Source organism: Bos grunniens, chromosome 21 (genome assembly GCF_055505025.1).
Source record: "Bos grunniens cultivar Pamir isolate PY7600 chromosome 21, Bosgru_T2T1.0, whole genome shotgun sequence".
In the NCBI taxonomy this organism is placed as follows: Eukaryota; Metazoa; Chordata; class Mammalia; order Artiodactyla; family Bovidae; genus Bos; species Bos grunniens.
In genome coordinates this window covers 27,236,981-27,252,589 of record NC_141185.1, presented here as the reverse complement: position 1 = coordinate 27,252,589, position 15,609 = coordinate 27,236,981, and the positions used below count along the sequence as shown (strand labels likewise).

Here is a 15,609-nt window from a genome sequence, read left to right as displayed (position 1 = left end):
ACCGGCCAAGTCCTCTCCAAGCCTCCCGGTGCATCCTTCCTCCGCCACCCCCTCCCCTTTTTCCCTCAGCTGGGCTCGCGCGGCGCAGCCCGAGCAGCCAGTGAGAGCAACATCCTGGAAAGAGGGGGGGAGCACCACCGCCCCCCAAAAGGGAAAAAAAGGCCCCACCCTGACACGTTTTGCTGTTTGCAAGTCCCTCGCACGCACCCCCCGCACCTCCTCCTCGCGCTTGCGGCACCCCCCCCACCCCAGCCCGCTGCGCGCACATCAAAGCGCCTCTCCGCCGCGCACAGTGGCCGCGGCTCACTAATGGGATTGCAGGCTGGTGCCTGGCTCCGCTGCTGCCGCCGCCGCTGCTCGCGCTGCTGCTGCTGCCGCCGCCCGAGCCCCAGCCCGAGCCCCCGCCAGCCCGAGCCCAGAGCCGCCGCGCCCGGGGGCCGAAGCCGCGGCGATGATCCGAATATTTCCGGATTTCAGCGTGCAGGTGACGGCCGCGGCGGCCGGCGGAGCGGCCGCGGGGGTGCCGGCCGGCGCGGGCATGGGGAGGGCCGGCGCCGCGGCCAACGGCACCCCGCAGAACGTCCAGGGCATCACCTCCTACCAGCAGCGGTGAGTAGTCCCGCCTGGGCTGGGATAGTGTCCCCCGCTCCGGGGTGCTGGGGTGGGACTCACTTTGCCTCTTGTTTTAGGCGTTACAACACACATGCACATCGCCAGGGCTCACTTTGCTTGCCCCTCGTTCTATAGATAAGACAGAAAAAAATAATCATTCACAATTCAGACTGAAAGGCACTTAGTGTACCGGCGAAGTCGAATCACCCTGTGCGTTCTGCATGGCCCTAGATCCAGAGTCTCAGCCCCGCGTAGCCAAGGAGTTAGAGCGAAGTCTGAGACACAGCACAAGGTGCTTTTGCAAAGTTTTGGGATCCTTGTCCCCTTCGGCGGAATTTTCTCAATGCTTCTGCCGAGTGCGGACCCGAGCGGACGGGCAGCCAGGGGGGCAGTTGATCACCTGAGGCTGATTGATCATTTGTTTCCAAACAGAATGGGAACGGTTTTCAGGAGAAGCTGTAGACTTGCAATTCTACATAATAGTGTTATCTTGTCACCTGTTACTACAGGGAAATAGAGCAAGAAATCCGAGTCTCCTTGGCGCTGTTAAGTATTCATTTTAAACGTATTATAATGCAAATGATAAGATTCAGAGATACAAGTTAGGAAGCAAATTTTACAAAGTTAGGTTAGATAGTAAGAAGGAAGTTTTCAAGTATTTCTTGTTTGCATTTCTTTCAAACATTTATAGATTTAAAAAAAAATTATGGGTGTGACATTGAAATAGGAAACATCATTTGATTCAATTAGGAAAGAAAGGGGGAAGATATTACCATCAGCACCACCAACAGCCCTAGAACCCTGAAGTTTTTCCTTAAGGACAACTTGCGATGTTTCAAGATTTTATCAAAAATGTAATCCACAAAAATGTGCTGAGAAAAACTAACAATGTAGTATGAAAGGTAAGCTTCCCATTTGTGGGATTCAGTTTTAGAAGAGATGGGAGGGAAAAAAAAGAACACATGAAAGTGTGAAATTAAATATTTGTGTTTCCCAGATTGCACACGATTAAACATCTGAGAGATTTGCCAATGGCATTTAACTTAAAATATACACAATGCATAATTCAAATACGAGCTCCTATTTTTACCTTGTATTTCAAACTTCATTGATTTGAGAACCTTTGATTTGAACCAACAGTGTTTAAACTGAAAAGGTTAAGATAATCTATCACTGCCATATTTTGTGCCTTCTAACCAATGGCTCAGCGACCAGAGCAGGTTTTGCATAACACACTGAATGTTTTCCAAGTTGATGCCCTGTATTGCATATATTCTGTAGAGGACTTCATTATATGCTCTGAGTATTGTCAGAAGTTTTAAAAAGAGAGTCTTAAAAATAAGTCAAAAAGAGACTATTCCTTGTTAAAGAGATTTTAAAATTTAGTCTTGTTTTAGTTCAGTGATTACAAGAACCTTTAATACAAAAGATCTGGGAATTTTTCAAACATAAAGGACCAGGGAAGAATTAGATTTTCCTTCTCATGATTCAGGTATAGTTTTTTTTTTTTTTTGTCACTTATAAAACATTTAAATGACAATAGAATACATCGGTCAATTTAGGAAGTGCAGGCAGTAGTCACAATAGTGTGGTTTCTGAAGTAGGGAGTCAAGGGTCAGAAATGTCAGAAGGCCTTTGGACGATTTCAGGGAACTCTGGGGAACTTCAAGTAACCCTTAAGATATGAACTGGGCATAAGAAGTGGTCATGAATTTCCAGCTTTTATGTTTATTCTCTGAGTGTTGGTGTGTTACCATGAAGATCTTCCCAGGGCTAATTGTCCTGCCAGTCAGGAGCACCCAAGGGTAATCCTCCATGGTCCCCTACTCTGACCCTGAAAGTGCTGCAATGCTTCCACCTTCATCTTTGAATTGGGGCCACTTTATCAAGTCTCTGAATCCCACTGCAGTTCTAAAGATTAAAGCTTTAAAAAGAATCAACTCTAAACTTTAGCCTGTGGGATGTCCTGTTCCCTTCTCTTTTTTTATGTTCTCTCATGTTGACAGAAGAGAAGGTGCTAGCTGTGAAAAATGTAGCTCTCCATTTCATTACTCAGATATGACAACACCTGTTACTACTTTTAATTTTAGTTAATTTGGGGACAGGGGGATGAGTCATGTGGGAGGGCTAGAAGGTTATTGGCATGGTTTTAGTCACAAGTCCCCTGTCCTCTGGAATTTTATTGGGAATGTGGGCCACCTACTTGTTAGGCAGTAGGGGCTGTGAAGGGTAGACTTTAGTTTCCACCTCAAGACCTGGATATGTCTGTTATATATAATAAATGGTAACATCATTTTACAAAAAAAAATGCATTAACTTCCTTCGGAGAGTTTGATGAGGAAGTGACAGGCATAAGGGGGTTTTCAAGCAAAGAGTCACCTGTTGGGAGAATACAAGCTTCTCTCATTTGTCATTTTTTGGTAGAAACGCCCTAAGCTGACTGTCTTGCAGCCAGAACTTCCAAGCAGGCAACTTTTCCCTCTGTCTTCCAGCCCATATGTATTTTGTACTTTATACTCTCCACTTCATTTTTCAATCACTCTCATCTTCTCCTACCTGTAGAGTGTACTCCAAAGAGAACTCAAACATCATCATGCAGGTTAAACACGTCTGCCACGAAAAACACTTAGGTTTTCCAAGTTTCTGACTCTCAGCCCCACTATACTGAAATGGTAGCACTGAGAGTCTGTTTTTTCTTAAGTTTAAAGTAAAATGCAAAGCCTCTCCTAGAATTGATGTTTTCCGTCTGGCTCTCATTTATTCAGAGTAGAAATACTTTGGGAGTCCTTTCTACTTTCCTGGGTGACACATGACTGATCCAAGTCTCTGCCTAAAAAGCTGCCCACATCGTGCAGAGCGGTTTAGTGGAGAAAAATCTCTGACCAAGTGCCACCTAGGCAATAAGATTCCAGCACTGGCCCTGCACCGAGTGGCCCTTTCTCTAGGCCTCTCTGAGCTGTAAGATAAGGAGGCGGCTGGGCTGGATCCCGGAGGGCCCGAAGTCCGATCTGGTCCCAGGTGCCCAGTCGGGAGAAGCGTTTTATCTAAGGGCGTTTAAACTCCTGGGGATTCACTTGTGAACCCTGGGGTCTGCACACTTGATACCTGCGTGAATAATGCAGATTGCTCCGGGCTTGGAAATGCTGCTGAGAGAGCCCGAGCCACAAGGTAGCCTGTGCCGCCGCTCCGCCCGCCCAGAGGGGCTCTCCGGGCCTCTCCGCCCGCGCACCCCACCCGCTTGTCCCCGAAGGCGCGCCCGGGACGCCGCGTTGCCTTGCCCGCTGCCGTGGGCCTCCCAGTTCCTCTCTCTCTTGTTTCTTTCCTCCTGGCCGCGATACTCCAGAGAAGGGAAGTGTTCGAAACTGCAACTGAGTGGCGTTGTTGCGCCGGCAGCCGAGCTTCCCAGTCCCCCAACGAGAGAGAGAGGAGAGAGAGAGACACGGAGAGAGGGAGAGAGAGAGCGCGCGAGAAGGGGGGGTGTGTGTCTGCGTGCGAGAGAGCGCTCTGGAGCAAAGCAGCTGGAAAATGCCCAGAAATACTTTCACAGCGGTCAAGCTGGGAACCCCCCGCGCTTCCTCCCCCGCTCCCCGCCCCTCCCGGCCTAGGGCCCCCCACCGCCCCCCGCCGGGAGGGTGTGTGCCCCACCTGCCACCCGGCCGGCTCGGGGTGGCGGCGGCGGGGGTGACGGCGGGGGGTGTGGCGGCGCGCGAGGGCGAGAACCCTGAGGCGGTGGCGGCGGGGCCCTGGGCCGGGCTGCCCGCGGGGCCGCGCGGCCGCCTTCCCCCCTGCGCCCCCCCCGCGCCGCCGCCGCCTCCCCCTCCTCCTCCGCCGCCGCCGCCGGTCGCCTGTCTCCGCGCCGGGCATGTCTCGGGAGCCGGAGCGGCCCGGGCCGCGGGGGCTCTGCGACGCATGGACGGCGGCGGCGGCGCCCGGAGAGCAGGGGGAGGAGAAGGCGCAGGCGGCGGAGGAGGCGGCGACCTGCAGCGAGAGGCACCGGCGGCGCGAGGGGACGGCCGGCTGCCGGCTAGGCTCCGGCCCCTCTACTTTTCCGTAGCCTCCCCGCCTCAGCAGCACGGCCGCCGCCGCCGCCGCCGCCGCCACGGCCACGGCCGCCGCCCGCCCGGCCGCCGCTGAGCGCAGCGCACGCCCGCACTCACTCCCGCCACCCCACGCACACGCACACCCCCCGCCCTCCCCACGCCCCCCGCCCCGGGAGTGGGGAGAGAGGCAAAAAGTAAGAGAGGAAAAAAAATAGCAGGAAGATGGCGCCCACCAAGCCCAGCTTTCAGCAGGATCCTTCCAGGCGAGAACGGTAACACTTTTCTGTTTATTGAACCTGCCGCCGGGGCGGCCGCTCCCGCCGCCGCCGCTGCCGCCTCCGCCGAGGTGGCGGGCCCCGCTCCGCAGCCCGCCTCCTGGGCCGCGAGCCCGCGGGAACCCGGTCTGCGGGCAGGCGGCTCCGCGGTCCCCGCGCGCATTGTCCGCCCGCGGCGGCTGCGGCAGAGAGCGGGCTCTCCGGCGGCGGCGGCGGCGGCGGCGCCAGGCTCTCCGAGCGGTCGCACCTCCTCGGCTCGGCGAATGGAGTGACTCGTTGACAGAAAAAAAAAGAAAAAAAAAAAAAAAAGCAGAAAAAAGAAAGAAAAAAGAAAAAGAGAGAAACAAAAACGAAGGGGCTGCCGTGTGGCGGGGAGCAACGGTGCGGGTGGGGGGGCCGGGGGATCCCCGGGGCCGCCGCAGGTCCCTTGGCAGCTGCTCTCTAGGAAGGAATGAGGCTGGGGAGGGGGAGGGCAGGCTGGCGAGCAGGGGAGGAGGAGGAGGAGGAGGAGGAGGCCGGGGGCGGGGAGCGCGGAGCTCGCGCCAGGCCCGGACGGTGTCGCGGAGGGGCTTGTCTCCGCGCGGAGCCACTAGGCCGGGCCGGGCGGAGAGAGGCGCGCGGCCGCCTCCCCGCCGCCCGGGCTGCCGCCCCCAGCCTCGTCAACTTGTGGGTCTCCTGCTTTTGCCCTCTGTTCTCCTCCACTGCCCTCCTATTCACTCTCTTCTTCCACACCGCCCCCCACCCCCACCCCCTCACCCCCGAGGAAAAAAAGAAGAAAACCCTTCAGTCCCAATGAGCCAGCCAACAGCGAGATCCAAAATGTGCCAACAGTTGGAACATCTCTGTCCCGTTAGTTACTGTTTGCGGATCTGTGTTTTAAAAAGTTCCAGGGGAGAATTGCATATCCAGGCAGGGAGCTCAGCCGAGCATGTCTGTTTGAAGTTAGTTACACTGAAGCCAAAAGGGAAAGGGAGTTTGTCTTCACAATTTCCTTAACTGTCCTACGTGAGTGGCATTGTTAGATTTCAGAGTAACTAAGCACCCCTCCGCCCCACGTGGTTTTTCCCTCCTGCTGTCCACCCAGCCTACTTTGTTTGGACTCCTATTTGCTATTAATTGGCAGCGTTAATGACATTAATTGCATATAGCATATTGGTTTGAGCAAAGTGAATCTCTCTGTGTGTCTCAGAAGAGGAAATGCTCAGTGGGAAGTATGAAATGTTACCCATTGATTCCTGAGGAAAACAAATGCGGTTAGATGTGTCCACCCCCCGCCCCCGGCCCCCAACCAGCGATGTTTACTTTCCTCACAGGCTTAAGTGAACTTGAAAAGATGAGGGAAGTCCATAGTAGCAAGATTTAATTGTTTTGACATGGGTAGTTTTATTTTTGATACAACATAGCATTAACCTGTAGTTTCCATCGAGTTGTTAAGGAGATATTTAAACAAGCTATTCCCTTAGAAAGCTTCACTTGCACTATTGCTTGTTTCCTTTATTCAGTAGGGACCGCAGAATTGTCAGGATTAAGGAAATAATTTCAAGTAGATACTTAAATGACTCATTCTAAACTCTAGCTAATTTCTGTATAAATCATGTACCTGGGAGTAAATCATACACAGTTCAGCTTTTAAAGATGTTAAAGATGGTTAGCATTAACTACCTGACAACTCATAAAGCTAAAACGAACATTTAGTCTTAAGTGTTTTTATGAGAATTCACATATTAAGTACTTTACTTTTGCAGGTAGAAAAATTGCTTTTCAGAGCATTTGTGCAAAGCTTTTAATAATTATTTCGAATTTAACATGGTGATGAATACTTCTCGAAGTCAAAAGTTTATAATTGATTTCCTCCCTTCTTTCCTTTTCTTTGCCTCCTTCTTCCCTAGTTCTCTGGTAGTAAATGTATTTACTGGGATGGCCCCAGTAATCTCTCCAGCAGAGGCCTATTTGTGTGCCATTTTGGGAATTTCTCTGAGATAGGAATCTTGAAGATAGAATTAATTTCTAGAGGAAACTTCATAGCCTGTGCATGAGCGCGTTCTTTATCACCTGTCTCCATTTGGCATTCGAAGAAGGTAAATCAAAGTACGCGATTTGTTATTCTGCTCCACTTGAGAGCTGAACTAAATAACACTTGGTCTGAAATTCTGATTGAAGTTGTAGGAGGATATACTGTATTTAATTTAATGCCCTTTAATAGCATCTTCTTGTTCAGCTCGGATGCTGTCATTTTAAAGGTTGGATCTGAGAAGGTTTAACCTGTAGGGAGAGGGAGGAGTACTAAGGAGGTAGGGGCAGAAGGAGTGATACAGAGGAAAGGAAGAAAGGAGTTATAAACTAAATGTTTCAAACAGTAATAACCACAAACTTGGCCCATTATCCAAACAGTTGTTTTGTGCCCCGAGGGTTCACTTTCTTATTAGGGTTTTAAATGCGCTTAACACTTTTAAGTGTAAACATTACACATGTTCCTTGATTTGGTTTTGTAATGAGAAATGGGAAATCAGAGGGTTGGTTCAGGAGGGGGTGTTTTTCATAGTTACTTGCTCAACTAAGTAGTCATTTTACCTTTATGTGGACTTTGTGCCTGGAACTTGTTGGTTAGTAGTGTGATTTCTCTGTAACAGTTGAACAGAAATACGTTTACAAAAGATGGTTTTCTGTGGACATGCTTTAAGTGACCTCCTCCCATTTACTTAAAACATGGTTTCCAAATCATTGATTTCTTGAAGGCTTTTATGGACACTATCTCTATTGTTTTTCACATATACCAGTATCAAAACTTGTAGAGAAAAAAAAATACCTTTTGAATTGTCTTGTTGTTTAGTTATGACATATCTGACCTGAGTTTAATAATACAGTACAAAAGTCATTTCCTCCTAATAATGTTTACAGAGTAAATTTTGGGAAAAGAAGTTTTTTCTTGATAATGTCTTATGTTATTATTTAGTATTCCTTAAATTCCTCTGACTCATACACGCAGAAAGTGTCTCTTTGGAGCCTGAAAGAACAAGTTGAAAACCTTGTGTATTAAAACTCGTTTGATTAAAAACAAAACCAAACAACAACAACAAAAAAAACTCCAGTAGGCTGCAAATTATATAGTACTACCACAGAGTTTTTCTACTATGTGGATGTAAAACCAAGAAAATTAGAAGTGTCAAGCATGTGATACGCCCATGCTGGTTTGTAAAGCATATTCCAGTAGCACAGGGCTTTTGGTTTAAAAAGTAAAGGTGGTGGTGGAGACTTTTTTGAAGGCATTTCTTTCTACAATGTAAGCTTAAACACAGAGTGATAAATGATGATATATGTTGTCTAACACTTGCTTATATATAAATAGCTCCACAAGATTGCTTAAATGATAATCGAAAATATGAAATAGGATGGCCTTCATATCACAAGGCCAAGGGTCTACAAATGGAAAAACTGAAATAATGAAATATTTCCAAGGCAACAGACTGTCAACAAGAACTGTAATGCATGGGCATATCACAGAACCACCGGAGAGGATATTAGATTGTATAGCTCAGGAGCCAGGAGTTATAAAGACCTTTATTATGTAGGACCCTCCCACATTACAGCATCCTTTCCTATTTCCAATTTCTGATTTATAAATTGAGAGACACATAGCTACTTCAAATCTGTAATATGCCTGTTACTAGATTTGATTTGTTATGAGCAAACTTGAATCCAACATTATTGGATGGTTTTGGTTAAAAAAAAAGTTACATGAGGTTTTTTTTTTTTTTAAGCACCTAGTGGTATTATGAGTAAAGTTTTAGTCCCTGTGGTCTTTAAAAATATTCTTAAGAGTACGACTTTTATATTTGACTGAAAGTTGTGGGAAATTAATATCTTGTTCAGCAATGAGTTGGTAAGAATTATATTGCAATTTAAATTTGATGTACAAATTGGAACAGCCTGGTATTTTTGGCAATATGAAGTTTGAATTTTGCCCCAAATTCTTCTACACAGTTGTTGCTCCTACCTGCAATATATCTGTTTTATGGGAATGCCAGAATTTCCATAAACCTCTCAACTCTTTTGCTCCGGCCTAGATCTTAGTTTGGGATCCACTGGCATGTTAAAATTGCATCTGTCTGAAATGGGATCTGATGTCCAGGGTCCGCTGCTCTGTGGTGAGGTTTTCTATGACAGGGGGTTTCTATACTGTACATGCTTTTGTAAAGCAGTACTTTTTTTTTTTTTTTTTGAGGGGGGAAGATTTAGGCAGTGTAGCTTTTATTGAGTTATTTTTTAAGCTGTTGAGCTTTATATTTTGTAGGGTATTTGCAGGGGCTATGTCACAGAGATATCTAAATCACTTCTGATAATTTTTTTTCTAATAAATGTCCTTAAGTGCTTTACTATTAATAATGGCCCTTAGATAGTCTATTTTTGTTTTCTTATTTTTCCTGCGATTCCACTGATCCCCTTTCCTATGCAGAATGCCACTCACTAAAAGAAAATTAAACACACATGAGAGCAGAGCTGGCCCCTCCCCTGTTATGTTCACATGGCTACTTTTTCTGTATTATAGCATTCATCTCTTGAATTAATTTTTAAAAAAATTCTGCATGGCTCTTGGCTTAGAATTTAATTTCAAGTGTTTTATCAGCATTTCCTAATTGCATACAACGGATAAGGCTGATACCTAGTGGAAGGATTAGGCTGTTAAAATTTTTAGTTGTTCACGTGATTAAATATTAATTAAAAAATTTAAATGCTTCCAAAGTTGTACACATGGAATATGTAAAACTTTAAATATTGAAATCTGTACTATGACTAGCTAAGAACTTCCCAAATTTATGGGAAAAGTCAGTTATGTTTGCTTTGCATTTAATGATGTTAGTGTTTTTATAGTAAATAGTGCCTGTTTTCTTTCTTACTCCCCCCCTCCCCCCCACAATTGGGCAGTGTAATAAACCAACTGTAACTGAATGGTATTTTTACTGCACTGGGCCCCATTAGTGTCAATAGGATGTTTGCACTAATAAGTTCGGTAGAACCTTACATAGAATAGTTTGCAGTGATATTAGTCAAAATGTAGTGCATAAGCAGGGCATGGCTTAGTAAGAGGAAAGTAACTGCTACTATAGCTGAAATTACTAGGGCACTGACAAGATTAAACAGCACTTGAAGTTGTCTGTATACATGTCTGAAACATAATGTTTTGATGAATTAATTGGCATACTTGTGGTCTCGTGTACAAAATCATGAGAGGCAAGGTGAAAATCACACATTGCCATTGTCCAAACTGCTCGTGGGCCTCAACTATAATTATTGATTGGTTTGTTCATTCAGCTTTATTTATTGAACCTCTGCAATGGACCGTCCTGACTTGTACCGGAGATAGTAGTGAATAATACACCCTGTAAGAGCAGTTGTTTTAGTTATAGACTTGTCCATATATTGGATATGTGGAATATTATCAAGAGCCAGAAAACAGCCTTTTCTGGAAGAGTAGAAAGTAGAGAATTCATGGACCTGTAAAGAAGGCTCCTTATCTCCTTTGACTTCTGTTAGCTTAGTGTTCTGGGGAGACAGGTATTCTGCTTGTAAAATATTGTAACTAAGGACTGTAAAATAATTAGAGGTTCTTGGGGGAAAGAAAGAAAAGATGTTATATAATGTAAATGAACTAATAGCAAAAAAATTTAAAAGATCTTTGGGATTTTAAAATGAAAATGATCACATATGATAATAAAGATTTATTGGACATTACTTGTTTCAAAGTCCTTTGAAACAAATATTAAATATTTCCTAGTAATTTTCTCATTGGTTTCCCCACTGCCTTCCAAGGGAAGTGCTAATATCCCCATTTATGGATGAGAAAACAGAGGCATATTGTTCCCCAAGAAGGTGGTAGAGATTGAAATCAGGTTTGTCTTTGTAGAAATGTAGTACCTTAACTGCAATGTGGAGGGGCCCTGCATTTTTCAAATTTTCTAGAGTCAGGGATTTCTGAGCCCGTGCCAGAGAGCTCTTACGGCAGAAAGACCTTGTGTGCTGAGCAGTGAACTAGATCTCTGCTTCTGGGTCCTTCATCAGATGTTTGGAGAAGTTCAGAAATACAGTGTTTATAAAGTGAGAGAAAGAATCAATGAATTATTCTCACTCTACCCATTAACATTCCAGTAGTTTTGTGGGCAAGCTCCACAGCTATTTGGGCTTCCCTTTTGGCTCAGCTGGTAAAGAGTCCGCCTGCAATGTGGGAGACCTGGGTTTGATCCCTGGGTTGGGAAGATTCCCTGGAGAAGGGAAAGGCTACCCACTCCAATATTCTGGCCTGGAGAATTCCATTGGACTGTATAGTCCATAGGGTTGCAAAGAGTTGGACACGACTGAGCAACTTTCACTTCCTTCCTTCCTTCCTTCCACAGCTATCTATATTTCGGGGCAGACTTTTCACTGAATGATTTCTGAAGAATCAGTTTGCCATGTACATAGGCTTCTTTGGTCTTAGACTGTGAAGTATTCCTGGACCTTTTCCACTCCTGTTATTCTTGCCTCAGCGTGTGTCACAGTTTAAAGACTACAGCGGAGACTTTTATTTTGGGATAGTTTTGCCACTGAATGGGTAAAGCATAATACACTTTACTGCCTGTGTTTCTGTATATTCTTTAGAGATGTATAAGGGTTTGTAGAAGTTGGCCTGTTGCCAAATTACCTGGCATTAAAATAATGACAGCAAGCATTTATATAGTACTGTGTACCAGGTACTGTTCTAAAGGCTTTACATATATTAATTAACTCATTTAATTAAAAACATGTTAAAAATGGACCACAGTAAATACATAAGTGATAAGTTATCATTTAGCTCCCCCAACTCTCTTCCTGGATGTTCACACACTTGTGACATTCAAGAAAGGAAAAGTCTTGATAACATTTTAATTTCTCTAATGCAGGGTAGGGGGGGGAATCACAGGGGTTGGTCTGGTATGTAACATTTCTTTGATAAGAGCTATTCTTTGATAAAAGCTATACTTTTGGAAAGGGCTTCCCTAGTGGCTCAGTGGTAAAGAATCTGCCTGCCAATGCAGGAAACGCGGGTTCAATTCCTGGGTCAGGAATGTTCCCTGGAGAAGGAAATGGCAACACACTCCGGTATTCTTGCCTGAGAAATCCCATGGACAGAGGACCCTGGTGGGCTACAGGCCATGGGATCACAAAAGAATTGGACACAACTTAGTGACTGAAGATTATGAAACTTTGTAACATCTGACTTTAATCACTGCTCCTTGTAGAACATATGCTAGATTTGAGGTAGTAGACAAGCATACCACATTTATCTTCCTGTTTTTAGATGCAATACTGTCAACCAAATAGCTTCTTCAAAAAAAGAATAAAATGTAGGAATTTCAGGGCTTGAAAGGACTAGATAAGCAGTGCTTGAGTATTTGTGGTTGAAAGAGCTGAGTATTTTACTTGTGTAACTTAAACATTCACTTTTACGTTAAGAAAATTTCTTGTTTACATAAAGGATAGGTTGACTTGTGAGATGTTGGCAAGGGCTCATTTAGAGAAATGTTTTGCTAAAATATTGAAGATCAAAAGCAACAGACAGTAGGAAGTATAAGTGAAAAATAGGCTACAAAATTTAAAATAGCATTCAGGTCATCTTACAATAAATTATATCACCAACTCAATGAACATGAATTTGAGCAAACTCTTGGAGATAGTGAAGGACCAGAAAGCCTGGTGTGCTGCAGTCCATGGGATCACAGTCAGCCGCAACTTAGTGACTGAACAACAACATTATTTTATTATCCTCAGTATGCCAATGCAGTATTAAAGGGCTCTGACTCTGGTACCGAGGTTGTCTATAACATTAAAACTTAAATATTTATCACATATTTTGGAAAGTAGTGCCACATAGCATTTTAAGAACACTTTATGGACTCACAGGTCATTTCAGTAATATCTTATTATCTGATAGACTGGGGCTTTTCTCATTTATAAGATTAATACAAATAATTTTATTATAAAGAAAAGTTTAATATTGGATTAAGGGTCATCTTTAATGAATATAGCTGAAATCAATCCCCTCCAGCAACTGTGAATTTTCTTTTCTGCTATTGTAACACTGCAGAAAAGGGCACTAGTTCTAAAAACTTCGTGCAGAAGAAGCACTTTACTCAGAAAGACTGCAGTGTTTTGGTAGGAGCAAGTGGAATGATTGAAACTGTTTTCAGAACCCCTCTCTCTGGTCCTTGAAAATGGAGGCATCAGTGAATAAGGATATTTTGGTAGCTAATATGTATTGTACTAACTGAAATTAGTATAAATAATTACATAATACACAAATAATTACACAAATTACACAAGTAATTTCTCAAAATCTGTTTCTTAAAAACATATCCATTCTATTAATATATATGAATGGGATGACATTTATTTATTGTAGATTTCACTGTTTGTATACATGATTTATATATAAGCCATATATATATATGTGTGTGTGTGTGTGTGTGTGTGTGTATATATTCTTTACAATGTAACATATATGAAATATAAACCAGTATACGAAGTTTGTGTATATCTACCTAAAATGGGAAAATGTTACAAAGATATCTTAAACATATTATAAATGTCTTACTTTAGATCAAGTTAAATTTAAATATATGCAGAGGATTTGTGACTTTTTGTTTTCCTAATGCTTTAAGGAAAAGTAGGCTCATCATTTATTTTTTTTTTTGCACATTTTTATTGTTCTGTGTAAATGTAATTTGTTAATCCTGTGAAATTTGTCATAGATAAATTTGCTTGGATTATCTTGTCACCACCGTATCTGCATTCTTTTGTTCATTGCTTATTCATAATTTAACAGTCTGGCAGTGAGCCTTTTTGGGATGCTCACAAAAGATATATGACCTCTACCAGCTGCTACTATAACCTGCAGAATGCACAGCAAGACATTAGAAACGTGAGGATTCCTCTACTGATTAAAGTGCTCTTCATTTAAACAGTCTGTTCATAAGAATCTCAGGAATCTCTTGCTACCAGCAGTTTTGATTTTTTTTTCTTCCTAACAAAATTAGTTCTAACAATCGAATCTTCATTTGGTATGATTTTTTCCCATTATCCAAAGGAAGTTAATTCCTTGAGTACTGTTTCTTCTTTATAACAAAATACTTCAGTGTTTTATATTTGGGGGTATTCAGAAATGGTTTTATTGGACAAGAAAAAATGGAGTGGTGTAAATATCTCACATCCTAATCTTAGAAGAAATGGTTGGATTAATCCTACTTGAATCCAAGCACTTTATAGTTTCTACTGTAAATACCGCATATTATGTAGTATGTGGTAGATATTAAAAATAGAATGTAACTTGAAGTGTAACTGCATCTTTAGGTTTTCATTATTCTGAATTAGTTTAGCATATGAATTTGTTCTCATCCCCCTGCCCCCACCTCTCTCAAGAAATCAGCAGATCAGTTTATGAGTAATGGCTAGTTTTGCCTCTCTTCTGTGCAGGCATATGATTACGGTTCAAAATAATTCATTGCTAATCCATGCAGTATTGGTTCATCTCCATCACTCTGTTCTGTGATTAGAGCCTCAGGCCTGCTGCCTTGCTTTCCACCCTGATTTTCTTTAACTGCAACCCTTGTTTTAATATAGTTCTGTAGTCACTACTCTCCCATTCGCCCCTCTCCATTCCTCATATATATCGATTGCAGTAGATTAATATTTATTTGAAGCTATTTTTCAGACTTTGTGAAAAATGTATTCATTTCTCACTGTGAATCTTCATGTAAAGGGAGGAGGAGAGGGAAGACGTAGGATTCAGGTATGCAAGTCTTCTTATAGAATAAAGCTATTGCTTTTCAAGTCCTGATTCTTTGCTTTGGTCAATGTTGATCCTTTATACACAAAGCAGGAAGTTTCCTTTCCTTAAAAAAAAATTAGGCAGATTAAGCTACAGTGTTGACAGTTTCTCTCTACTTTGTAACAGTTCTAAAATGGCTTTCTGTATTTTCAAAGTACACGCTGCAGTCAGTACAATCACCACAGTATACATTGATCAGCTTGCATTGAATATTTTCAGACAGGGACACAAAGCTATCATTTTCGTTAACATCAGATTTTGCCAATTTTACCAGAAGGTCATCTAACAGATTTTAAAAAGACTTTGTTTCAGATCTCAGTAGTCCTGTGTTCCTTTTAATAATTACTTTCGTCTCATTGTAGCCGTGTGTTTGAAAGTGTAGGTCAATGAGGATGATTGCATTCAGAATTTCATGATCTGTGTAGTGGAACAAATTGAAAGCAAAGCCTGTATCAATCACTGTGAAGGGAGGGTTAATTGTTACCGCTTCTCAAGCCTCTGGACAGATAAACCAGTAATGAAATACTTATTGCTCTGATATGTGAATGCTAAAGGATGAAACAATGGAAACAGGAGCAGTCTTCAGAGATAACCAAAGAGGCAAAGAAAAACGAATAAACTGGATGAAGGTACAGAACTGTGTACTGCAGTAACTCTCTTAAAAGTAATATTGTTTTTAGCCTCCTACCCATCTTTTTTCTGACAGGTTAGGGCAGAATCATATATCAGGTTGCTAAAGCCAAATAAGAATATAAATGGAAAACTCTGTTTAAAAAAAGTGTAATCCTGTGCTTTACATGAAGTCTGTATATTTTATTAAAGTAATAGGTGAATCACTATATAA

At 43.1% G+C, this 15,609-nt stretch overlaps 1 protein-coding gene across 4 annotated transcripts in view; it reads left to right on the top strand.

The window, feature by feature from the left end:
• Positions 1 to 436: 436 nt before the first annotated feature.
• Positions 437 to 15,609, top strand: part of NPAS3 (neuronal PAS domain protein 3) — a 958,674-nt gene continuing 943,501 nt past the window's right edge. For 2 of the 4 annotated variants that reach the window (XM_086363633.1, XM_086363632.1), the window contains exon 1: positions 437 to 609. In XM_086363633.1, coding sequence (XP_086219759.1) covers positions 452 to 609 — 158 coding nt within the window. In that variant the 5' untranslated portion in view covers positions 437 to 451. Of the gene's footprint in view, positions 610 to 4,450; positions 4,925 to 15,609 lie in introns of those variants that run through there. The other 2 variants (XM_086363630.1, XM_086363631.1) reach the window with 2 other exon arrangements.